General features: G+C 44.6%; 2 protein-coding genes across 2 annotated transcripts; both read left to right on the top strand.

Moving 5' to 3' along the window:
* Positions 1-284: 284 nt before the first annotated feature.
* Positions 285-17000, top strand: LOC308334569 (rho GTPase-activating protein 20-like; the record flags this gene model as incomplete). The annotated part of the gene is made up of 6 exons (XM_080791369.1): positions 285-361; positions 2851-2939; positions 7542-7712; positions 13191-13361; positions 16629-16739; positions 16931-17000. The coding sequence occupies exons 1-6, from the start codon at positions 317-319 to the stop codon at positions 16998-17000; spliced, it is 657 nt and encodes a 218-aa protein (XP_080647495.1). The 5' UTR covers positions 285-316.
* On the top strand, positions 16841-25502 carry tagapb (T cell activation RhoGTPase activating protein b). Its single transcript, XM_080790432.1, has 9 exons — positions 16841-16972; positions 17425-17506; positions 17782-17835; positions 18174-18246; positions 18457-18593; positions 21340-21501; positions 22024-22133; positions 22790-22979; positions 23820-25502. The coding sequence occupies exons 2-9, from the start codon at positions 17480-17482 to the stop codon at positions 25065-25067; spliced, it is 2001 nt and encodes a 666-aa protein (XP_080646558.1). The 5' UTR covers positions 16841-16972; positions 17425-17479; the 3' UTR covers positions 25068-25502.
* Positions 25503-26505: the final 1003 nt, after the last annotated feature.

The raw sequence follows: 26505 nt of genomic DNA, 5'->3' as shown, positions 1-26505 counted from the left end.
CTCTGTAGCCATGCCTGTTGATCTCATTAACGGAACAGGCTGTGGGATGGAGAGGTGGGGTTCTGTGGGAGGCCACAGCCAGGGTCAAGCGCGACCCCATCTCCTCTATTGTCTGCCGGCCCTTCATTGTTGTAACCCTCATTAGGACCAGCTGAACGAGGACCCAGCAGCCCACTCTGTGACTGTGACTGCGGAACAATCTCACACAGACGTGCGGAAAGCTCCGGAGAAGAACCAGAGACACGTCTTTGAGAGGCTACACACGGGTATGGATGCGACCCAAAGTGGCTGCAAGCGACGTGACGGAGCGGCAGCGATGAGGAGGGGAAGCTACGATGAGGCCGCAGCCTCACTATGCACGGTGAGCATCCATCCATATACATACACCACCCACTGCAAAGATGTTGAAGACACTGTTGATGAGGTGATGACCTTAATTCTAGAGCAGTGGTTCTCAAACATTTCCATGTCAACGACCACCACATGGACGTACGTGGCTGTGGACCCCCATTTGACGGAGAAATATGTGTAAAATGGTTGGGGTCATACCTATGTTCCCTCAGCCCTATGTTCCCTCAGCCCTATGTTCCCTCAGAAGGAGCATTGGTCCGAGGTGCGCTGGGGGTCGGGAGAGGGTGGGTGGTTAGGTTTAGGTGTCTGCCCCGGGGGAGGTTAGGGTTAGGGTGAGGGTTTGAGGTAGGTTGTCGATCGGACCGTCGGCATATTGACGCGGACCCGAGGGAACATAGGGCTGAGGGAACATAGGTACGGTCCCAAATGGTTCTGAAATAGTTGTTTTAGATTTTTTGATAATAGTATATCTACAATGTGTATCAAATGATGACGGGCTCGTACATTGGCTATTTCCAATTAGCCGAAGTATAAGGAATTAAAAACATGTTACGCCTTGTTGTTCTAAGCTAACAGAACTGAAACACACAAGTTTATACACACACACACACACGGTATGGTATGTATGAATTACATACTGTATTTGCCGACAAACAATTACGGATGTCACAACACGCTGCAGCAACATCACAACAAAAGATTATGGAGGAAGACTCGAGAGCCATTACGTAACCTGACAATGTTTTATTTGTGCATAGGGGACCTAAAGGACCACTTCACCCATAATCAACCTAGTTTTATATAATTGGTCCTCCTCACTAATGCTCATGGTACCAGTGACATCATCGATGGGGAATCCAAGCAAATAGAAAGTGTGTGTGTGTGTGTGTGTGTGTGTGTGTGTGTGTGTGTGTGTGTGTGTGTTCAATTAAAAACAACTCCAACATTTTTCAAAAGTATTTCATAAATAAAATCTAATCATTTCTATGAATGCATGTGTAACAAGTTTAAGAAGTGGTGAAGCGACACGTTGACGTTGTGAGCTTGTAGATCTGCTATTTTCACGAGTGAAATCTCTCTCTTTTTTTTGTCTTTGGGAACCACTGCGCTAGGACACCCTGGTCCTGTACAGTAATGCCAGCCAGCCAGCCAGTCTGTCCTGTACCATCCTGTGTGCCAGTCTGTCTGTCCTTAAACCTAAATTCCTATCCCACGATTTTGTAACCCATTTTTCACGCGGTGCCAATTGCCTAAGCTCAGTAAACCGTAATCCCGGGCGCTATACTCCCACTGCCAACCTGGGGAGATCCCCGAACTGAGCTCTTGCTTCCTTCAATGCATAAGGAATGAGCAGGCCGCTTCCTGTCACCTGACGGGGGGAGTGTCAGGGACCAGAGTTGGTCGGCAATGAGAGACACCAGGATTCTTGCGTGGTTTTCCACATGTAACATGACAAATAACAAACATTAATTCTAGGCCCAAAATCTATGGTATACCTACCCTATAGGGGACATGGGGAGAACATGCAAACTCCACACAGAAAGGCCCTTTCGCCAACCCCACCTAGGGCATGGGGAGAGAACACACGCCCAGTGCCCACATCGGTACCGAGTGCACCACCATGCCCCCCCCCCCCCCCCAGTCTGTCTGTCCTGCTGTGTGCCAGGCAGTCTGTCCTGTACCATCTGCCTCAGCCGTTTAAATGGGGCACCGTTTGGGTGACACACAGACCAGAAAGAGATGCTTTGTGTTGTTTTGTGAATAAGAAGTTTACTTCCAGTCAGTAACTCATCATACAGTGCTGGACAGTGGAATGCTTATTAGTGCCCAGGGCTGCTTGAAACTATGGATTAATCCAGTAATCAAGAAGCACTGGACTTTTACTCGTAAGTAAAAAATGTGAACACTTTTTCCACCACTGACTCCACATTTTGACAAGGTTTCAGCCAGATCCAAGCTCTTTATTGACTTTCATGAGTAAAAGTATAAATATGAGGAAAAATCTATTTGTGTGAAGCTACTTCTGTGGCCTACTGGCAGTGTGCATACAAAGTTTGGCAATAATTGGTCCAGCAGTTTACGAGATTAGCTCCGGACACACACACACACACACACACACGCACGCATGCACGTGCGCGCACACACTGTACACACACACTCTCATATAGACAGCTAGCCTATGCAGAGCCATATGGCATAACATTCGACAAAAGCCTTGCATTTCTCCTGGTCTCTGAATCCTTTCTGCTGGTCATTTTAATGTTCAGAATCGGTCTATAATTACATTATTATAATAACTAAATCGCTTGAGTCAAGCGATCGTAGTCACCTATAGCGTCTAGTCTGTACTTTGGGAAAATCTTAAGAATGTGTCAAACTTCGTCAACGAAAGTTGAAATGGAAGAAAAAGTATTTGCAGATCTACAATCTCACACCATGTTTAGTTTTTAAAATGGAACCCGTAATTTACCATCTTCAAACCTTTCTGGTGTCTTCCAGCGGCAGCTCCGTAGCTTGGCTCAGAGGCGACGCTCGGCTCCGTCGCTGGCTTTCGGGAAGGCGTTGGGGATTCCTTGCTCTCCCATCAGGTGTGTGGAACCTCTTTTTTGTCCTCTCTTAACCCATTCTGACCTGAGATCAGATTCATACGAGGTTTTCACTGGACACAGCACTGGTCTGATTAACCCATTCTGACCTGAGATCAGATTCTAAAAATGTCAGTCGTTCTTCGAATTTTTCAAAAATAGCAGACCTACAAGCTCGTAGCGTGCCACTCGGTGGTGCGCTATGAGCTTGTAGATCTGCTATTTTTCAATAGGTAAAGCATAACATGATGCTAACACCAAAATGGGTGCCAGGTCAGAATGGGTTAAAGGGCCACTTCACCCCTTTTGCAACCAGATCTTATTTTAATGATGTTTGGGAGACAAACACTTTGTTGTGGTTCTCATGTGGGTAAAGTGTGTTTTTAGATACTTCAGTATTTCAAAGTGTCTATATGGGCTCCATGATGTCATGGACACTGGGCTCACTTATGTACTTCCTGGACTACATGTTGTCTCAGTAAGACAGCCCTCCCCCTATCCACAAGGAGGAGCAGTGGACCAAAGCATTATGGGAATTGTAGTCCAGGAAGGAAGTGAGCCCAGTATCCATGACATCATGGAGTCCATGGACACTTTGAGATACTGAAATATCTAAAAACACACAGTACCAACATAAAACCCCCAGGAAAGTGTTTCTTGTCTCCCAAACATCATTCAAATAAGATCTGGTTGTAAAAGGGGTGAAGTGTCCCTGTAACACTTCAACAGAATGATTGAAGAGCAAGCATAATCATTCTGCACACTCCCTCACAGCTGGGAAAAGCCCAGTACAGCGAGCAACACTGTTCTGTTCTTGCTTCTAATTTCCCAGTTGGTATTCTTTAATTACGGCGGGGCTCCACCGGGCGCGTTGCGTCTCCGTCATGTGCGTCAAAAAACGAACCGGGGCAATTTTAATGCAGTCACGCAACGCAACGCGGTTCAGTAGAGCCACCCTTCATTGATTAAAAAGGGAACATTCCCTGACGGTGACGGAGACGCGACGCTGATGCGCCCGGTGGAGCCCCGTTGTTAGGATGGATCTTGTTTTATAGGATGTCACCTACTGTATCTTTGTTAATTCATCTAGGTAACTTCATTCTCACTCCTCACTGCACTTCACAGCCTACAGGGGGAGCTAGAGGAAACATGGCAGAGTATGAGTCTACACAGTAAAATACTGTGTAAATGTATCCATTTCTAACTCTTGAGAGGGTACAATTTGAAACAAATGGTACCTTATGGGTCTGTAAGTCTTTGGGTGTACAAATACAATGGTCCATTTTTACAATTGTACACCCACAGTTATAGCAATATTCCACTTTTAAATAAAATACCGGTAAACATATAGGCCTAGGCCTACTGTAGTAATAAAAAGTAATTGAAAAAAAAAAAACACGTCCCCTCACCCAGATTAGAACATTTAATGCATGCAATATTGTTTAAATATTTAGTTTTATGTTTTATTTTATTAGAAAGTGATATATCCCTTTAGCACTCAGGCTCTTTACTCATATACACTATTCACAAACAGACTTTGCTGCATACTGCAAGCACGTGCTGTGACATTTAAAGTGTCACAGCTCGTGTTGCTTGCAGTATGTCAATTCAGCACCTGTTTAATAGCGTTGTGTTGGTTTCTCTATGTCACCTTGTGGGCTTTAGTCCCTCACTCTGTTCAGCGCCCAGCTGTGTGTGTGTGTGTGTGTGTGACATGCATGCGTGTGTATGGGGGTTTCCGATAGCTTGTAGATAAATTAACAGAGTGCAACCGCCTCCATACTCATACCCATCGCGTGACTCTCAGGCATACAGTAGCACTCTGTAAACATTGGACATAATTATGTTCAGTTCTGAAAGGTTGTCACTTGGACAAAACGGTCCTTTTAAACCCGGAATTACCGTGCGTGCGTGTGTGTTTGCGCGCCAACAATGTTATGACTTTTATTGGAATTTATATTAAAATGTTTATACATAATTCATCACCGTTTCATTTTCCTTTCTCTCTAATTGAGTTCTTTTTCATAAACATTGGACATGTTTAGTCCGAGAATGTTGTCATTGTGACAATAGTCCATTCAAAATCTGAATGATGGATGGATGGATGGATGGATGGATGGATGGATGGATGGAGGATTGGATAGATGTCAACAATCTTGAGAATTAAATTAATTTCTTTCCTATTGCCCCCCTGGTGGCCTCTATAGCCCACGTTGAAGCCCACCATATACCATAGCCTATTATATTATGAGTCACTCTCTACTATCCCACTTGACTCATTAAAACACCGTCCTCGCAGACCGCCAGAGCTGCAGACAGGGGGAGTTCACCCTTCATATTCACCCTTCAATGCAGCATACATTCCACACAATATTCCGTGTGGGCGTCAGTGACATGTAGAAGCTGCTATCGAGACCAGCGGTGGGCGACCATGTCTCTTTGATCTAGTCTAGATCACGACAGGCATCTAACCACATGAACCATCGACAAGCTCACAACGCATATATGCGTTCAGTCGACAAAAGTACAGTAGCGTTGCTACTTTTTAATGTTTGAGTTTTTTTCCACTTTTTTCCCACTGACCTCACGTCGCCCCTCAGGGTGACGGTGTTGTGGGGCGAGCGTTCTAGTAACCGATCATACTACAGCGTCACACAAAAGCATATCGAAAAAAATAATAATCAAAGCATTCATAAACAAAGCTATCTACATATCGCGATGGCCTTTCGTTGTGCCATGCACATACAATACTGTGCACTGGAGATATTTATCTTGCATCTACAGTAGCAGAGGACAAAGCACCTTTGTATAGTTTGTACAGTAACCGTGAAATAGATTTAATTTCCTGTTCCTATAGGCAATGCTGCTATAATGGTTATCACCTGCTGCACCTTGCCGCTCTGGGGCTGCTAGCTGGGCTCCAATTATCCAATGATTTATGTTCTCACACCTATTGGATTTCAAAGCTAACCTTTTGGTTTATCCATTTCATACCCAGTAGCTGTGGTTTAGAAGGGAAAGTACCTGTGTTGATGTCATTTGAATATTAAATAGGCTACAACCAACCGAAAACCCACCACACACCCCCGCTTCAACTTTCAATGTTTTATTATTATTTATTATGACTATTATTATTTTTACTATGGCCTATGGATGATCGGGCCCTGTGGGTGGTTACTTGCTTTTTGCCTCAGCTGCACAATTCAGCGTTCATTTAAAGTGAATTTAAATGTAGCCTATAGTTTTTTCTTTTTTTTTTAGATTCAGGTGTGTCCCGAGCCAAGTCAACAGTATTGTCAATCAATTACAAAACGCCTGCGGTCTCTGAGGCTAATGCACAATTAATTGCACATTGACACACCTATAAATCTAAGTAACACACGTTATTAATTTGATTAACTGCAGCTGTGTTGCTGTGAATGGTACACACATCCTACTGCATGGTCTCCTACTGTAAGTGGTCTGATGATTATTCTCCAGGTAGGATTACTGCATCTGATTATTGCAGGCCGCCGGTGGCTCTGACATTTATTCTCAAAACTGTGAATATTATTTTCGCACAATGACTGTCATTAAAGAACAGGTAATCAATTGTGTCATTGAATGACATTTGATTGGGGATTTCAGGACTGCATGCTATTGATTGCTAACAACCACTATGGGCTGCTTTTCCAGGCAAAGGCTGGGCTCAGCTTTGTCCTGAAGTGTGTCTATGAATAAGATGGTTAATTACTATTTTTACCACACGGACCCTATAGCAATCCATTCAGATTCTGAACATACTTATGGTAAACATACACTGCTGTACTGTTGTAGTATACTAACTATTTGCAGTGCTGCCTGTAGCCTAGATTTCTTCAGACAGTATACCATATTAATTCCGGTTCCAGTTATTATATATACTGTGGTGGACATTCTGTGAAAAGTGGACATCTTATAAGCTTGCAATCTGTTGCAATGCAACGTATTGTGAGCTTGTTTGTAGATCTGTTATTTTCAGCCCAATGAGCCCATGAAATTTGTTATAGACGGGCAGAAAGGGCCTCTGAGGGACCCTCGTCAGCAAAATGTACAGTAGGTGATAGGGTTTAAGAAGTGGATAAAGACTGATATGAACACAAAGGAACTTCTTGTTACAATTGCACTTACTTTCTTTTAGTTTTTGGGTCCCCAGTTTCAGTTTGACCATCAGTTCTACACTATAAGTTGCATACTACTACTGTATAACCTCTCAATCACCTCTTTTTGATCTACCAGATGCATTGATTGACCCTTACTTTCAACCTGCCACACCTCTTATTTTGGGCAAGTCACGATGGGTTTCAAAAATGTTTCATTTTAGCAGATCGCTAAGATAATAGCAGGTCCACAGACTGTATTTCCCATATGTGTTGTACTCGGTATTCAGTAGCGCTATCTATCACAAACCCCATGGAGCCTTGAATTCATGGCGATTTTTGTTTAGTTTTGTCACATTCCTAAGCCAATAATTTGATGACTGGCGGAGTCTCCAGGTTGATCGATGACCCGTCATCAAATTAGTGGCTCAGGAACGACTAATTTAAGAGTTTAAATGGCTGCTGTGTGTTGTTGTCTCCGGTCTAGGGAGGAGTCTTCATGCTGGGTCAACTTGGACCAGTGTCCCTTTGTCCTCGGTCTATGCAGCGAGAACGGAGAGCTCCTATTGGACGAGTGCGTCCAGGTGACCGAGGGCACCAAGACCAGGGACAGACACCTCTTCCTCTTCAGTGACGTCATCATCTTCGCCAAGCTCAAGTAAGACGATGGACACAAACGATGAAGCGGTGTGTGTGTAGCTACAGATGAAACGAGACAATTAACTGTTTTCCCTTTCTCCATTCTCTATTCTTATCACTATTTGCGAAACTGAACAGTCACAACCTACAATGTTTGGGAACCAAAACCAAATACCTTTATACTCTCATGTGCTCGTATAAGATATTATGATACAAATGGAATCATGATGATTCTTTGGATTGATCTCAGACGTCATGTATCCAACCTTTGATTCCAGTCCTCTATGATGACAGTCATATCTGGCATATCTTTGATATGTGACTCCATTTAATAATGGCACTCTGTGCACAACAAGTTTTGGTGCTGATCGGTCCAGCAGTTTGAGAGTTAAAATACCTGTAAATGAATACCTGTAAATTAGTCATACAGTTTGAAGTTGAAGTGCAACAGAGCAAGCAAACCAAACCACGTTCCACATTTGCTGCACTCTGTAGTGTTGACACAATGAGGATTTCGAGAGTCAACACACAAAGTCAAAGGGAATTTCTCAATGGACTCTCTCTGTGTATAAACCACACAGTAATAGCCACTCTTTAACATAACATGACATAAAAAAAGCTATTTAATCCACCAGGAGGAACTTTGATAAAAACATGTCAAATATGTATATGTTACATGTACTACATGTGCTACAAGCCCTGACACATCTACATACGTAATATAACATCTACCAATCAGTGCAATGGGGGAAGTGAGAAAAAACATGTTGCTGAACACATGACTGTCAGGGATTCTCCTGACATCTGTTTGTGTAGAGAGTGTCTCCACATACAGAGTAGAAAACATGGGGATTCCCACTTAAGCATACTTTAGATTCCATCAGATGAAGGTTTCGCGATCAGCTTGAATTATTTTCAGAAATGTCTTTAGACTGAATATAAGATTTAACTATTTACAAATTATTAACTTGTCATATAACTCCAGTGATCGAAATGTGTACAGAATTTGGTATATCTTGGTTGAATAATTTTAACGGAGGATCAGGAAGGCCCAAAATCTCCATTATTGACCTTTAGGTCGGTTCTACAAATGCCTTCTCAAACTTTTTCCTCAAACATTTCAAAAATGTAAAAAAATAGCCACAAGGATGGAGGAATTGAATCTTCTTGATCCTGTAAAAAGCAGATATACATGGCAATTACTACTCTGTATATGGCAACCGCACTAATAGCATGTTATTTAGAAGGCTGACAGGAAATGGGGAGAGAGACGGGGGGGGGGGGGGGGTGACATGCAGTAAAGGCCGTCGGATCGGGAGTCGTACCCGTGGCACAACTTAAGACTATTTTTAATACCAAATTGTAAGATATTACGTAAGAGAGGGGCAAACGTTGTGAAAATAGCCTAACCACAAGCTCACAACGCCTCGTGTCACTTGCCAAAATAGCACATAATATCTACAGTTCATTGAGCTGTAGATATTAGATAGATTATCTGCGAGCAAACTGTCATCCAACAGTGTCAATTACAGGCGTAACAATGTGTTACTAAGCAGAGCCTCAAACTGAGGGGAACGTTTTTGTTTATAGCTTTTAGCTGAAGAGTAGGTCGTCTGTCCCACTCACTTTACCACAAACATCTTTCCTTTCACTGCCGTTGTAGACCAACTGCACACTTTTCCAGTAGCTGCCGCAGACTGTATAGAAGAATGAATGATACATTCATGTTTTGTTCCATTATTAATATTATTATTAAACTTAGGCTGATACAGGCTTTGAAGAAAAACCTTTGAGAATAACATTCAAAGAGCCTATCAGTGATCTGCAGCTATTCTGTCAAGGGTAAACAGAAATTGAATGTCGGAGGATTGAAAGTCCTTGACTGGTAATCCAGTCTGGGTTCGACTCCTGATCCCTTTACTGCATGTCACCCCCCATCTCTCTCCCCATTTCCTGTCAGCCTACTGTCTATATAAATGCGAAAGCCACAAAAGTATTATTGCAGTCACATGTAGAGTATTGAGTGTATTAATAATGAATTGCGCTTTTCTATGCACTACGTGCCTACTCAAAGCGCTTACAATGGTCCATTCATTCATACATTGGGAGGTGAAGCGGCGAACAGTCGACGCCAGCGTCCTCACTTCCCACATTCACACACCAATGGTGGCGAGCTGAGAGACAGCGAGATCCATTTTCGACCTCGACAGGTGGCCATGACGTTTGGCGGCGAGTCGTCGCGACGTGCGCCTCACCGACTGACTCATTGGAGGCAATGTAAGGTTCAGTGTCTTGCCCAAGGACAGTATGCATTTATCTATTAGTGCATTGTCTCTGTTTGGTTCCATTCAGTGTGCTGTGAATCAGCTCATGACTCATTTCAGTGTGATTCAGCGTGCTGTGAATAAGCTCAAGACTCATTTCAGTGTGTGGGGGCTTCAATACCGTAAAGCAGCATGTTTGTTTGTTTCTTATTTTGACTGTGTAGGATCTATTTCACTGTTTGTTTGTTTTGGCTGGTTTACCAGTGTGTGTAACAACATGTGTGTTTGTAGGAACACACAGCGCACAGACTCTTCACTCTTCAAACAATAAACTATATACAATGGGGGAAATAAGTATTGGACACGTCAACTTTTTCCTCAGTATGTGTATTTCCAAAGATGCAATTGATAGGACATTTCTACCAGACATTGGTATTAACTCAAGTAATCCACACATGAAAAGAAATCACAACATTCAAGTCCATAAATAATAATTATGTGGAATTAAGTGCAATAACACAGGAAAAAAGTATTGAACACGCTAACTGAAATTAATGTAATTCTTAGTGGAGAAGCCTTTGGTTGTAATGACGGCTTCAAGACGCTTCTTGTATGTAGTAACTAATCGCCCACACTGCTCAGGTGTGATTTTGGCCCATTCCTCCACACAGACACAGATTGTCTTTAAATCTCGAAGATTTGTTGGTGCCCTCTGTTGAACCCTTTTCTTTAGTTCTTTCCACAAATTTTCAATGGGGTTTAAGTAAGGTGACTGACTGGGCCATTCTAACACCTTGATTTTCTTCCTCTGAAACCATTTGAGAGTCTCCTTTGCTTTGTGCTTTGGATCGTTGTCCTGCTGGAAGGTCCAGCCACGTCTCATCTTCATCATCCTGGTGGATGGCAGGAGATTCATCTCAAGAATGTCCCGATACATGGCTCCATTCATTGTTCCTTCAATTACATGAAGTCTGCCAGTACCTCGAGATGAGAAACAACCCCATGCCATGATGTTTCCACCTCCAAACTTCACTGTTGGTATAGTGTTATTCGGGTGATGCGCAGTGCCATTTCTCCTCTAAACATGGTGTGTAGTATGACAGCCAAAAGGTTCAATTTTGGTCTCGTCTGACCAGACAACATTCTCCCAGTATTCAGTAGGCTTGTCCAAATGCTGTTTAGCAAACTTTAAACGAGCTTCGACATGCCTTTTCCTGAGAAATGGGGTCTTGCGTGCTGAGCGTCCATAGAGGCCATGGCGGTGGAGTGCATTGCCTATTGTTTTCTCTGTAACACTTGCTGCCTCCAAGTCTTTCTGGAGACCTTTCCGAGTGGTCCTTGGCTCTTTGAGTACTCTTCTGACCATCCTTCTCACTCCCTGGTCAGAAATCTTGCGAGGAGCACCTGTACGCGGCCTGTTGATGTTGAAGTGATGCTTCTTCCACTTGCGGATAATGGCCCCAACAGTGCTTACTGGAACATTCAGATGCTTTGAAATACGTCTGTAACCAGTTCCATTCTGATGCTGAGCAACAATCAGGTTGCGAATGTCTTGAGAGAGCTCTTTGCTTTTACCCATCATGAGATGTTTCTTGTGTGACTGCTTGATAACAAAACAGCTGTTTTTTTTATAGCCAATCAATTTGCACTAGCCCAGCTGATTACATAGGAAAGGAATGGCAAGGCACCATATGAAATCACTAAGTACGTATACTGTTTTTTCTTGGTGTGTTCAATACTTATTTCCCATGCTATTGCACTTTATACCACATAAAAATACGTATGGACTTTATTTTTGTAATTTCTTTACATGTGTGGATTTCCTGAGTTAATACCAATGTATGGTAAATAAATCATGTGAATAGCATCATTGGAAATGAAGTGAATGAAAGAAAGTTGATGTGTTCAAAACTTATTTCCCCCATTTATATATAGTGGGAATGAAAAATGAGAAAACAAATCCAACTATCAACAATGCTGTAGTGTGCAGTCTATAATATATTGTCTCTGTTGGCTGCAAACCTCATTATGTTACTTTTCAGGATTCAAATTCAAAAATAGCAAAAATCTCTATTGTAGATCTGCTGCTTTTGTGTGATGCTGGTTGCAGATCTACAGGCGCATCAAGCATCGCAACGTGTTGTAAGCTGGTAGATTGGTTATTTTCAAATAGCCTAGCCGATGTATATGTGTGAAGTTCTCATGTTTGTTTTCATAGACCTGGTTGCTCTAAGGAGCCCATCGTAGCAATCATCACACCCGACAGACACATTATGCGATTTCATTGTCTCCTGTTGCATACCAAAACAAAACGTCTTATCTGCTTACAAGCATGGACACATGGAACAGCGACCTTTAGAAGCTATGACGTCATACAACGGAATATAAATTGGTCATTATATGGTAAAGGGTGCATTTATATAGTGTCTTTATGCTAAGGTGCTTTACTTAGACTGTGCATTACATTCACCCATTCACCTTCACACACACATTCATCCGCTGATGGTGGAGGTAAACACGCAAGGCACCAAACTGCTCATCGGATGCAATTAGGGGTTCATTGTCTGGCTCTAACCACTAACCCTGGGGGAGCCCGGCATCGAATCAGAGTCTGGCTCTAACCACTAACCCTGGGGGAGCCCGGCATCGAACTGGTTCCCAAGCGGTCAATAATATATGATTGGCGTCGTTGGAAGAGCTTCCCAGAAACATGGGACGTGTGGAAGAGGGTTCTTGATTAATCTGCAGCATCTGCACTGCACACACTGCAATGCAAGTCTGAGCTCGTTAGTGACCAGCCATGTGCCATCAACAACAAGTAGGTGCTTCTCAAAATGGGGTGCGGGGGACCGCGATGGGTCCTTGAGGGGTTTGCAGGGAGTCCCCAGTTAATGACTGATGGTTAGGAACCAAATGGACATTTCAGGTCTGTAACTCTGAGAGTGTATACAAATGGAGTTGAATGGACCCTCCTCGTATTGCTGTGATAACCAGGTATAGGCTACTTAATTGTCTACGAAGTTGCCTGCTCATAAAATGTACCCCTGTATTTTTACAACAATAGTGTTGCGGTATTACATACCTCACAATACGATAATTACACTTGCATAATATTGGACCAATGAAGCTTTGTAGCTTAACTACAGCTTAACAGTGTCATTCGGTGGGAGCATGACCTTGAGACTGTGTGTGTGTGTGTGTGTGTGTGTGTGTGTGCGTGTGTGCGCGCGCAGATCCAGTGCCAGCTATCGTCTGAAGCACAGGGTGAGTCTACAGGACGTGTGGCTGTACAGCTTTGATGATGAAGAAGACCCAGAGGATGAGGAAGATCAAAGGGGAGATATTGATCTCAGGATTACATTCATGTTGGCCTGGGCTCTCAGTTTCTCCCTGGTGTCGTTCCGGTGAGACACACACACACACACACACACACACACACACACGTGCGCGCGCAAGGTACATAACATCTGCAACAGCAGACCCTGTGTACCTTAACAATCGTTCTAACGTTCTAGCCTATTAAGACCTGAGGCCGATTCTTTAATGTCTTCTAAATCCAACAGTTTTCTGAGTTTTCAAGCAAAGATTTGAGTTTAACGTTCGCTTTTAATATATATATATATATATATATGTATTCAAAGATTAGCAAAAAATGGCGTGATATTTCACAATAGATGAAAGCCGTGAAGACATGAAAGTGGACGTGATGTATCATATCCACATTCTTTCATGCCTACATATGTAATGCCCCCTGCAGTGTATTGCATGTGCTACATGGCATGGCACTATAACAATTTTAAAATGTTTTAAATAGTAAAAACAAACCAAAAAGACTAATACGTTTAGGTCAATTATAGGGATATGGGCTTATTTTATAGGCTCCGTGCAAGATAGGGCGATTGTCTTGTTGTTGTAACTTGTGAGGCTGAAAAAGTGTCCTATCTGTTTCTGTCCCTCTCTTTCTGTTTCTCTAATCTAGTGTGTTTATGTGACCAGTGACCAGTGACACGTAGTAATGGTGTCCTGGAATGCCCCACTAACTCCGTTTCAATTCATTGAAAAAATAAAGGGAAGTAGAGAGATTTCTGTGTCGGTTTATTCTAATAGGAAGTTGGGGTTATCTGACAGATCGATCACATGACTCTGGGGATTTCTGTGCCAGAGGACCTCATCGTTTGGAAACGCAGGCCTTTACAATAAAAACAAAAGAGAACATCAGATATTGACTAATAGACTGTGGCCACGGAGACGTTTCTGTAACACTGACTGTACTGTAGTTATGAAATGGATCATTTAAAGCGGCGCTATGTAACGTTTGTTTAGGCCTGACGTCGAAATAAATAAATAAAAGCTTCGAAATCATGACAATTTTCGGAAAGATTTGAGGCACATTTTAATGAAATGTAGCAGATATTTTCCAATAGCTAAATTATAACATAATGTTTAAAACACCAAAAGGGGTTCCCGCCCAAAATGCGTTAACAAAATGTGTCCAATCTGTACGGTAGACAGAGCATGTTAATACACTATAATACCTAAATATAATTGGGGTGGTCGTATTTTTCTCGTTGCTCTTCTATTGAGATATTTCCATCCTGTCTAGGTGAGACATGACATTTTGACACGATCCTCTCAATGCTTTGACGAAAATGTTGACCCGAAGGTCAAGATTACATGTAACCGGGTTCCTGCACTTTTTGTGTAACCGGGTTCCTGCACCTTTTTGTGTAACCGGGTTCCTGCACCTTTTTGTGTAACCGGGTTCCTGCACCTTTTGTGCAACTGTTTAGCTATCCTTCCAATAAGCTGGGAGTCAACAGGTCCTCCTGCTATAGTCCTGAAACATCTGAAACAACGTCTTTTACTGTTAACAGAACATGGTTGTGGTTTTCTCTTTTTCTGTGGGTGGAGATTGATGACGAATCGATGATGGCAATGACGACGAGGCCACGTGTGTGTGTGTGTGTGTGATCATGTGATGACACGAGGCCATCCATGCATTCCTAAACAAAAAAGGTCGAAATGTTGTTGCAGTTTTTCCTCTGTCGCTTTGGTATACATGTCTGAAGTTCAGAATTGAAATTCTCTAAATTACTTGTTCCACTTAAGTTCCAATGACACATAGTAACTTGTGCACATCAATAATAATAATAACAATAACAATAAATAACAATAATAATATTCTCAGTACTCTGATGGTGCAGTGAATCAATCAATCAATCAGTCAGTCAATCGTGATATGGATGAGTATCTGTTGTCCTGGCCGTCAGGAGACAGATAGACAGCACTGTACTTACACATACAGTTCTGCCTAAGCCTACTTTTGCTATTTTGGAATTTGAATGGTGAAAAGTATAGCCTAAGTTTTGGACATTGAGGTTTCCACCCGACAGAGATAACATTGTTTTTAGTTTTAGTTTTTTTTGTGCTATGCAGTGCTGTAAAGCAGTCTTGCCTTTTTCTTCTCTGTATCGCAATGACATAATATCTGTCAAGTTTACATTTAAATACCATACAAGCATTAAAGGGAATCCTCTCAATCAATCACAGAACAGAACAGAACTGTAATGTCACTAATGTGTTATTTTGTTCTGTTTGAAATTGCTTTATCATATACAGAAAAGGTACAGCTCTGAGCATTAATCAATTATTGATATTTTCATGAGAACATATACCGCTTTCTGACTGTCTGGTCTGTAAAGAATGATGTGTCATTCTGATGGCACTGACCTATTTACTTGGAGAGATCAGCGATGGGCCTTTGCAGGTTATATAGAGCATTCACTTTGCAGGTTATACATTGTGTGGTGTTGTGTTTGCAGAGATTGTTTTTGAGAAATGCACAGTGTTTTGCAACCGTTAAACACTTGAACCCCAGCATCCCTATTCTGAGGGAAACGTTTGCCAAAAATAGCAGAACTTGTGAGCTTGCAGCTATTTTTGGCGTAGAGAGTTGTTGTAAAGAGGGAAAAAAAGTACAGTTAACTTGGGTCCGTTATATAAGTATACAGGGTTGTACCAGGGGGTCCCTAGCGAAATTAGTTAATAGCATCACAATCATTTTAACAACGTTAAACATATTTTATACTTAATTCAAACATGGTGAACATTTGTGCAAATGTGTCAGGAGATGCCAGGCAACTACATCCATAACAATCTTAATCAATATTATCACCTAAAACTGCAGTATGAATAAAGCTAAAGTCTAGGGCGACCCCCCCACCTCCCAGTGGCTCTTGACAGGTATTCAGCTGTCAGGTGTTCAGGTTCATTTATTTGTTTGTCCCCGTGGGGCGATTTGGTTTACAGCAAGGCATAACACAGGCAGGTAACATGAAACACAAAAACACAGCAAAAAGGCACATAGTACACATAGAACATTATAACAGGATGGCAGTTCAAGGTATCAGTGTAACATTATAATTCATAACATTTTCAGAACAGTTGTATAAATAATTAATACAAGTGAGTCAGGTGACAAGTTACCTCCTCCTATCGGCATTTAGAGCCTGGATAGCTACAGGCGAAGGAGAACTTATACCTGTTGATTTGGCCCCTGGAACTTTTAGGCGAATGCCAGAGGGAAGCAGCTTGAACTCAGAGCTGAGGGAATGGGAGTTGTCTGTACAAATGGACTGTGTGACAGTGACAGTCTCTCCGTCACACTGCAGTGTGTTTCCAATGGTGGACGACATCAAGGCACAGCGGCAGCATATCAGGAAGTGGAAGAAGAAGGTGGTGTCAGGCCGCCGTGACGCTATACTTCCTGTCCCCATGACTGAGTTAGAGTTTCCAAAAGACTATGGTCTTTCCACCAGACACATTAAAAGAGGCAGGCGGAGCCGCTGTTGTTTTCAGTCCCCCCACTGACTCTCACTCTTGTGTGTGTGTGTCTGTGTCTCTCTCTCTCTGTCTGTGTGGATTGGTCATTGTCATTGGTAACTCGTGCCATGCTGTTATAATCTGTCTCCAGCTCGCCTGAGCTCAAAGACCGCTGGTTGGGTACTCTGCACAGGTACGCATCGATGACTTTCTCACACTAAATTGTTAATCACGTGAGGCAAATGAGCACTCGAGATTGAAAGACAATTACTTCATTTGTGATTGTATAGGTGTTGCATCTCTAAGAGTTTTGTTCCATTTGCACAGTTTTGGAGTTTTTATTACCAATAATGAATAACTTGGATGACTAATGATAACACATTTAAAATATGTTTTATTTTGTATTGTTTCATGTGTTTATTATATGAATAATTTTTATATATGAATCTCTCCTTTTTAAGACACAAAAAAGGCTCATAATATATGTATGGACTTTAGATTTAGATGATAATTATGTGACTTGCAGCGTGAGGAGCAAATCGCCAGTCTGTGTAATAATCAGCGCTGCACAGACTGACCAAATGCAAACCATAAAATGGAATAGAAGTCAACATTATTTCTCTTTTACGCGTTTCCTCATCACAGGAAGATTAAGGAAGCAAAAGAGAGGAACGGTTGTACTTCTCCTCCAAGCCTACTCATGAAGGTGTTGAGTGGCAGCGTCGCTGTAAGTTACCCCCTGATGCAACACAGCTGGCCACACATAGTATAGCACACATCGCTATTTTCACAATATTTGACGGTGGAACCGAGTCAAACTGAATATAATATGCCTCAATTAACTCCTACATTCAACAAGTGCTTGTCAGGGTGGGGGGTCCCAAGTTCAAATATTCTTTTGGGTGGTCCCCAGTTCAAATTTGATTAAAATATGGTATTATGTGTAGGCCTATTACACATACATCCACTCTGTGTCTCACTCTCCGTCTCTCTGCTTTCTAGACTAAAAGTCTAACCGGAGGTGGAATGGAGCCTTTCATTGGGTTTCCACTTGAGGTGAGCCAATTCCCATTCTGCTTTGAAGAGTGAATTACAGTGTGATATTAAGACATGTTCATGTGAAAATATGGGCAATTTTGGAGTGGGACGGTGTTGAGGTCGGGTTGATCTCGTGGGTCTTGTTTCACTCTGTGTCATTCAGACGGAAGTAGTCATGAAGTGTGTGTGTGTGTGTGTGTGTGTCGCGGACCGCATGTGCTTGTGGCTGTGGAGGTGTGTGTGTGTGTGTATAATAGCGTGTTTTAGGACTGTTAGAGACAGCCCCCTCCCCTCTGCCAACGACACACCTTCCCTCATCCTCGTCATGTCTTTACTCATGTTTGTTTCGTTGTCAGGGCGATGCAAAGATCTCCACCCTGCCCAAGGCCTCACATAGCCAAGACGACAGGCTGGCTCAGCAGCCTATTGGTGAGTTTGAATGAAACCACAACCCCAGATGTCAGCTTGCATGCATGGGGCCGCAGCGCTGGTGAAAGTACTCAAATGTTTTACTTAATTAGTAGAAGTAACCACACTGCAATGTACAAGTGAATGAGAGCACCTCTACACTCCTCCTGGTTGTTTTTCCAATGCACTGTCATCATAATGGTGACTGATCCAAATGCTTTGTTTTTTCAGAGAACGGCAGCAAGTGGAACATCCTGAAGAGCGTTCTTGGGAGGAAGGCCCATCAGTCCGAGTCCAGAACGCAGCTGTTTGGACAGCCGCTGACGAGCATCTGCCCCGATGACGGCCTTCTGCCCAAACCAATCGCAGTATGTTGTTCCTCTTTGTGCCGTGCTTTTTGTACCTTTTTCTGTTTTCTATGTGTCTATGGAGTTAATTACTCTAATAACGGATTGAGCTTATAGATCTGCAGCTTTTGCTGTTTTTGGATTTGAATCCTGAAAAGTAACAGTTTTGGAGGTTTCCACCTGATAAATCGGCCTCAGGTCTTAATGCTCAAAACCTTGTTGGAACATAACAGTATCTACAAGCTGCACAATGCAATGTGCCGTGGAGCCTGTCCATCGGCTATTTTTGGCCACGATCACCGTGTCATTGGTACAGTATAGGCATGCTTTCTGACTGAAGAGTGTCAGCAAGAAAGGGTGTCATCTTGTAATGGCTGTTACTAGTGAGGTGGCCCAATTATAGATATTGCAAGTGTGCGAGGTGTACCCTGAAGTGTGTACGCTGCATGGTGTGGTGTGGCGCCATCATTCTGAGGTGACACCACCAACCATGTGAACAGGACCCCTGTGGTCGCCTGCATAGTGTGGTGTGGCGCCATCATTCTGAGGTGACGCCACCAACCATGTGAACAGGACCCCTGTGGTCGCCTGCATGGTGTGGTGTGGCGCCATCATTCTGAGGTGACGCCACCAACCATGTGAACAGGACCCCTGTGGTCGCCTGCATAGTGTGGTGTGGCGCCATCATTCTGAGGTGACGCCACCAACCATGTGAACAGGACCCCTGTGGTCGCCTGCATGGTGTGGTGTGGCGCCATCATTCTGAGGTGACGCCACCAGCCATGTGAACAGGACCCCTGTGGTCGCCTGCATGGTGTGGTGTGGCGCCATCATTCTGAGGTGACGCCACCAACCATGTGAACAGGACCCCTGTGGTCGCCTGCATAGTGTGGTGTGGCGCCATCATTCTGAGGTGACGCCACCAACCATGTGAACAGGACCCCTGTGGTCGCCTGCATAGTGTGGTGTGGCGCCATCATTCTGAGGTGACGCCACCAACCATGTGAACAGGACCCCTGTGGTCGCCTGCATAGTGTGGTGTGGCGCCATCATTCTGAGGTGACGCCACCAACCATGTGAACAGGACCCCTGTGGTCGCCTGCATAGTGTGGTGTGGCGCCATCATTCTGAGGTGACGCCACCAACCATGTGAACAGGACCCCTGTGGTCGCCTGCATAGTGGGGTGTGGCGCCATCATTCTGAGGTGACGCCACCAACCATGTGAACAGGACCCCTGTGGTCGCCTGCATAGTGGGGTGTGGCGCCATCATTCTGAGGTGACACCACCAACCATGTGAACAGGACCCCTGTGGTCGCCTGCATGGTGTGGTGTGGCGCCATCATTCTGAGGTGACGCCACCAACCATGTGAACAGGACCCCTGTGGTCGCCTGCATAGTGTGGTGTGGCGCCATCATTCTGAGGTGACACCACCAACCATGTGAACAGGACCCCTGTGGTCGCCTGCATGGTGTGGTGTGGCGCCATCATTCTGAGGTGACACCACCAACCATGTGAACAGGACCCCTGTGGTCGCCTGCATGGTGTGGTGTGGCGCCATCATTCTGAGGTGACACCACCAACCATGTGAACAGGACCCCTGTGGTCGCCTGCATGGTGTGGTGTGGCGCCATCATTCTGAGGTGACACCACCAACCATGTGAACAGGACCCCTGTGGTCGCCTCGCACCAACCATCCACCATCATTGATCCGTCTCTTGCGAATCAGCTGCAGGTGTCGGAGTGAATTATAACTTTACTGTACCTTTCTTAATCTTGTGGCTTATTATTCTCTGATGAAAAATCTGTTTAGATATATGAAATGTTACTGTAATTTGCATGCATACTGTAGCAGCAGCATAGTCACTATAGGCAGGTAACAAACTTAAACATTACAAGTAACAATGTAGAAAATATACTTATACACAAGTACAGGGAAGAGAAAAGGTTAAAATGATCACATTGTGCTTTGCTTGTGTCTCAACTACTCAATTCATTGATGGGTGTGTCCTCCAGGGCTCTGTATGTGGTCCCCTCCTTTTCTCCCTCTATGGCAAATCTCTTCGCCGAACATAATACATTAAGGCAGGATTGTGGTCTAAATGGGGGCGTCCATGGCCTAGCGCTTATCACCTTGAAAGTCAAAAGGTGAAGAATAAAATGACTGCTGTATAGGTTGGCTGTCCATCCCTGGTACCTACAGTATAGACGCATTCAGAGACGGTTCAACAGCCCGTGGTGGATGAGCGGTGCCGGAATTAGTTACACTACTAAATGCGCAACGAAATTCGGGCGGGTGCTCGTATTTGACATTCCGTTTATCTCCAAAGTTGAATGTTGCTACTAGTGTTGGAGCAGCCATAAACTACACAGGTTCATCCCGATGTTCTGGGCTTCTTTGTAAAGGTAGTAGTTAGTAAAAAGCAGGTAAAAGAGTAACGTTTGAGCGGACTAACATCAGTCACTTTCCCATTCAATGTAGTAGAAGAGCTGCCTATAGTACCCCGCAGAATAGATATCTTGTCTCCGCCTACAGGAAATCCGGGTCCCCTGCGACCAGGGGACCCGTCTCTGAATGTGTCTATACTGTGGCAGGCTGTGGCCATGTAACACTCTCAGCCTCCACTTAAACACGCACACACTTCCACGTAATGATCCCCCCATGGACCGCTGACTTATTCATGCACACACGCATAACTATACTGTTGTGCCACCGACCGTAATCTGAAGTGGTGGACTAAAGTACTCTTATTTTTTTTACTTACAGGTCCTGCTGGCGTTGCTGTGGCAGAAGGCTCCGTCCACGGAGGGCGTCTTTAGGAAGCCGTGCAACAACAAGGCCATGAGGCTGGCCCGGGAGCAGCTGGACGGAGGACACCACGTGGACATGGGAGACATGAACGTGGCCAACCTGGTGGGCCTCCTCAAGGTGCGTCACATTAGGGCTCATCAACCTGGTGGGCCTCCTCAAGGTGCGTCACATTAGGGCTCATCAACCTGGTGGGCCTCCTCAAGGTGCGTCACATTAGGGCTCATCAACCTGGTGGGCCTCCTCAAGGTGCGTCGCATTAAGGCTCATCAACGTGTCCGTGGCAAAGGCTTTGGTCTCGTCCGTGGCAAACATTTAGATTTTCTTTTTGACGCACTTTATGACGCCAACAATTAGGACCCTATCGTGATATCCATTATCCCAGACCATATCTAGCCACATATTAGGATTTCAGTATACTGGTAATGTATATATTGCCCATCCCTAATAGTGACAGAGACTGAGGACCGCTACCTAATGCAAGATAGTAAAAAAATATATTATTAAAAGTGAGCTATTCTAGTGAGCTATTGGTCATCTAATGTATATAAAAATAAAAATAAAAGTATATAGGGCTTAAGATGGTTGATTCCAGGAGGGATGGTGGTGTGATACAGTGTGTCTCCTGTTGACCACATGCAGAGCTTTCTGAAGGAGCTGCCCGGCAGCCTGCTGGTGTCTGACCTGTACGACGTGTGGATGGAGGCTCTGGACACAGAGGACGAACAGCAGAGAGCTGCACGGGTCAAGAGGTCAGTTCCCCACCTAGCTTTGATCTATTTTAAAGCCACGATCCGCAACATTCTGTGGCTCACTCGCTCATGCACTGCTTCAAATACCTTTAGTGATTTTGTCAGCAGGTGTCCTAAGACACCGCAGGGTCTAGATGCCTAGAGTAGGGAGACCACCGACTGCACATGTGATAGTTATTGAGCGGTGCCTAACCGCTCCAATGAACGGCTATGTGTGTCCGTATGTATGTCTCCATGTCCACTTGAGTATGGCAATACCGCTGGGTGACCTAAAGTGGCACTGTTGAGTAGCCTAACACACACACACACACTGCCTGCACCGCTCAGTTCAGACGCGTTTGATTTATTGTGTATTACTATACTCTACCATACAGATGTGCTATAGTTATATTGTATTAACGTATACAAAAAAAGTAATGTTTTATTCATTGAAACAAGACCAAGTTGTTTGGTCCAAGTTTTCTGAATGCAGACTTTGAGTGTGAGCTGAGGTCGTTTTATGTAACGTGTGTTTTTTTGTTTTTCACACATTACATAAAAGTTAAACACTTCCCCTTTTCCTCACTTGGCCTACATGTCAGTTTTGAAAAAAGAGAAGTATATTACATAAAGAAAGGGGGCGCGCTCAACTGACATACATCCTCTTCCTCTTTCAGGGTGGTAGACATGCTTCCGGGGCCCAACAGGCTGCTCCTGCGCTACCTCCTGTGTGTGCTCTGCCGCGTCCTCGAGAGCGCCGACACCAACAAGATGGACGCCGCCAATCTGGCGGTGTGCATCGCGCCCACGCTGCTGCAGCTGGAGGCTGCCATGCCTGTGGCGGAGCAGATGGCCAAGCTGAACAAGGTGCCGTGTTGATGCTGTCGACCTAAACTATGACGAGAAATGACCGTCGACCACGTTTTTTTTAAACCGACGAAAACTACATATAAACTAAAACTAAAACATTTCAGATGACTAAAATGTGACTAAAACTAAATGGGTTTTTATTCAAAAGACAAAATGACTAAAACATGACTAAAATTTTTCTCTGTCAAAATCAACACTAATAAGGTGAAAGTTCTAGATGCCACTCGCCTCCCTGCAGGGCTCTTTGAAGCTCTGCGGTGAAAACCACAAACGAGTTTCACAAGAGTTAGGCTGCAGCAGCAGCCCTGGTGTTCTGAAGCAACTCCATGGGTTTCGTTTCACAGAGCACTACTGAAGGAACTGTTGATGTTCAGACAAATAAAGCGCAGTCCTGTATTGATGTCAACAATAGTTGAGAATTGGCAGCTGTACACCGCAACAGAATGTCAAATGTTTACAACTTTTGTTTAGTCAAGCAAACAATCGTACTTAAAATCGTACAGACTAGCCTACTCGCATTTACATCTACTTAATATATTGTTCATAAACCTCTCCATTCATGCATGTGAGGATACACTTAAAAAAGTAAAAGGAGAAATGCACATCACAAAATAATTAGAATAAAAAGCTGAATTACGAAACATTCATTTTCAACCTTATGTTGAATAATTGGTCCTCCTGGCTGTGGAGTCGTGTGGACAGTTCAGAAACCGTGACATTGACAGTTGATATAAAATGTCCTTTCATAATACGTAAGGTATGTTGAGCGATGTTCAGTCACTTTGGATGGCGAATCATGTTGGCTCATCCAGCTCTCCTGTCCTGGTTCCCTTGCAGGTGACGGAGCTGACGCGGTTCCTCATGGAGAACTGCTGCGCCTGCGACATCCTGGGGGGAAACGTCTCGGACCTCCTGGGAGACGTCGACGAGGACTCCCTGTCCTCCCAGCAGCACGACTCGGCATACGACAGCCCCGGCCCCGACGGAGAGGCGGGCTCCGTCCAGGGAGAGGCGGCGGGCGGTTCGTCCAACTGTCCGCACGATGACGCCGTCTTCTTCCCCGCGACAACCAGGCCCGCCCCCTCCAACCGGCGCCGCTCCGAACCCATCATCTCGCACGTGTCTGCGGTGAGGAGCCTGCGTGGCGTGGGCTCCAGGAGCCAGGAGGACTGCACCCGCGAGAGAGAGCAGCCCCTGAAGAAACCCGTCTCGGACGATTCCTTCTTGCTCAGAGGGCGGGGGGGAGGAGCCTGGGCCGCGGAGGCGCTGCCGCCGTGGAACGCGGAACCGGCGCTGCTGTACGCCGCCTGCAACCTGTCCAAGGAGGGCTCGCACTCCTCGTCCTGCTCCCTGGAGAGCAACCAGTCGGAGGGCTCCGTTTTCGCCAGCTCTCCTCCTCCGGGGTCTCCCGTCTGCGTCCGCAGGGCCAACTCCACCCGCCAGCCGGCAACGTCCTCTGGCGGCACGAAGGAAGGAAAGGACGTGGTGGAGGTGAAGAGACGCTCCCATTCCATGAGGCTCGACGGCGGCAAGGTCCCTCTCAGGACCAAGAGCCTGGGCGGCTTCTCCTTCTCCAGGGGCAGTCTGAAGAAAGGCGGGCACCACCAGAGAGAGAGGCCCTTCACCACCTGCGGGACCCTCCAGGAGGACTCCCAGAGCGAGGGGGGGCCTGAAACGCCAGCGGCGGACAAGCTGATCAAACAGCGCCGGCCCCTGTCGGCCATCGAGGTGTTCCGGCAGGTGGACGCCAAGCTGCCCTGCAGGCCTCCGCCCTACGCGCACGCCGTGCTCAGCACCGCCCTGCCGGCGCCTCCTCCGCAGTACCGGACCATGATGACCGTGCAGGTCGCCCGAGAGCTGGGCAGGAGGTCCCGCCCCTCCTCCGTGCATGGCGATTTCACGGCGAGCTGTCCCGCGAGCCGGTACGCCGCTGCGGACTGCCTCGCGCTAACGCCGGCCGCCACAGCTGTGGGAGTCATACCGCCGTACCGCCGCCCGAGGGCCATGTCCGAGTCTGTGTCGCTGTGCTGCGGCCAGCAGCTGCCCTTTGAAGACGTATCTTACGCCAAGGAGTCTTACGTTTGAATGGACTTTCATGTTTCACTCTTTCACTTTGAATGTACAGTATGTTGACTTTGTGCAACCCTAATGCTTAATTTATGCTATCATATGTCGGTGTTGCATGCCTGAAACTGCTGGCTTTTGGCACGCGACACCAGCGTATGACAAAGTATAAAATGAGGCTTTTTCAGTAGTACCATTTAGAGTACATCATTTCGTGGATATTTATGGTGTAGGGTAGATATCTAGTCGATGGCAAAAAAGCTATGTAAATAAATACAGAATATCATGGAGAAAAATATGCTAAACTTAAAAATGTACATTTTCTATCTGTCTTCAAGTTTGTGTTTTGTTTTGTTTTGTATAGTCCCACTGTATGAACTAGTATCTGAGCGCACATTTTATAATCTTTTGTAAATACTAACCTGGTTACTTTCACTACATTAAAGCACCTTTGTGATGATAAGTCATACTTTGTCCTCATTTTTAAAAAATCGATTCAGCAATGCACCGCGATTCAACCGTGCACGATTCTGCATCGATGCAGCATCGTGACATAATCGAAGCCTAAATATATTATGTAAATATAATACTATATAATATAATTCAAATTTAATTTGTTGTTCAGTATATATCTGTGCCAAGTTGTGCAGTAATATAGAAAAGTGATGCAACACGATGCATCGTAGAATCAAATCGAATCGATACCTGGTGAATCATAAGTAGTAATCGTAAGCAGTGCCAATGCACACCTCTAATTTTAACCATATACCTGTAAGTTCAAATACTATAGTTGACCATGGTGGTCCACCCAGAACTATACTTGGGCTGCTCCTTTTTTCCTTATCTACACCTTATGTTGCTGAACCAAAAATAACCGATCCACACGCTTGTGACTTGTAGAATTTTGATCAAAAGATTTGATCGAAACAATTTGAGGCCACCGGAGGATGACAAAGCTACAAGAATCTCAATATTGATACTATTCTATAGGTATAACCATGTATAGGTCATCCCCTGGTGAGAACATGGCCCATTTAATCAGCCTGGTTAAACAGAGTGCACAGTGTGCACAGAAAGCTTAATTGGCCTTACTTCTCCTTTATATTAGCATGGTGTTGAGTAACAGACCTGAAAGAACAACATGTTCTTTCTGGCACACTTATCGATGAGCTAGGCGGGAAACCAGACATGTCACATGAACGGATTTGGTTTTCTCTGAATTGTCTTGCCTGCCATCTTTGGCTGCTTGATGAGCTGATGGCAGGACTTCTTCCTCTTCCTCTCTGAGCATTTTGCTTTGACACTTTTCCTTCCTCAATTGTATAACCCAAAATGCATTAATGGAGTGCAGCTGGTTCAAACGGAACTGCTATGATCAGCAGTTACAATTCTGTATACAGTGGTCTCAGAGGTCATCGCTATAGTCTTCATCATTGTTGAGGATTTAAAACACGACACG

Source organism: Protomyctophum bolini (assembly GCF_963924005.1).
Source record: "Protomyctophum bolini genome assembly, chromosome: 19".
NCBI classification, from domain to species: Eukaryota; Metazoa; Chordata; class Actinopteri; order Myctophiformes; family Myctophidae; genus Protomyctophum; species Protomyctophum bolini.
The sequence above is the reverse complement of the archived record's forward strand: the minus strand, read 5'-3'. Positions and strand labels throughout refer to the sequence as shown.

What these genes read in the sequence shown, in the direction of transcription:
- tagapb (XM_080790432.1), top strand. Translation starts at nt 17,480, where the DNA reads ATGAAGGTGTTGAGTGGCAGCGTCGCT. An exon ending in TGTTGAGTGGCAGCGTCGCT is followed by an intron (nt 17,507 to 17,781) that starts GTAAGTTACCCC and finishes TCTGCTTTCTAG; the next exon opens with ACTAAAAGTCTAACCGGAGG. An exon ending in TCATTGGGTTTCCACTTGAG is followed by an intron (nt 17,836 to 18,173) that starts GTGAGCCAATTC and finishes TTTCGTTGTCAG; the next exon opens with GGCGATGCAAAGATCTCCAC.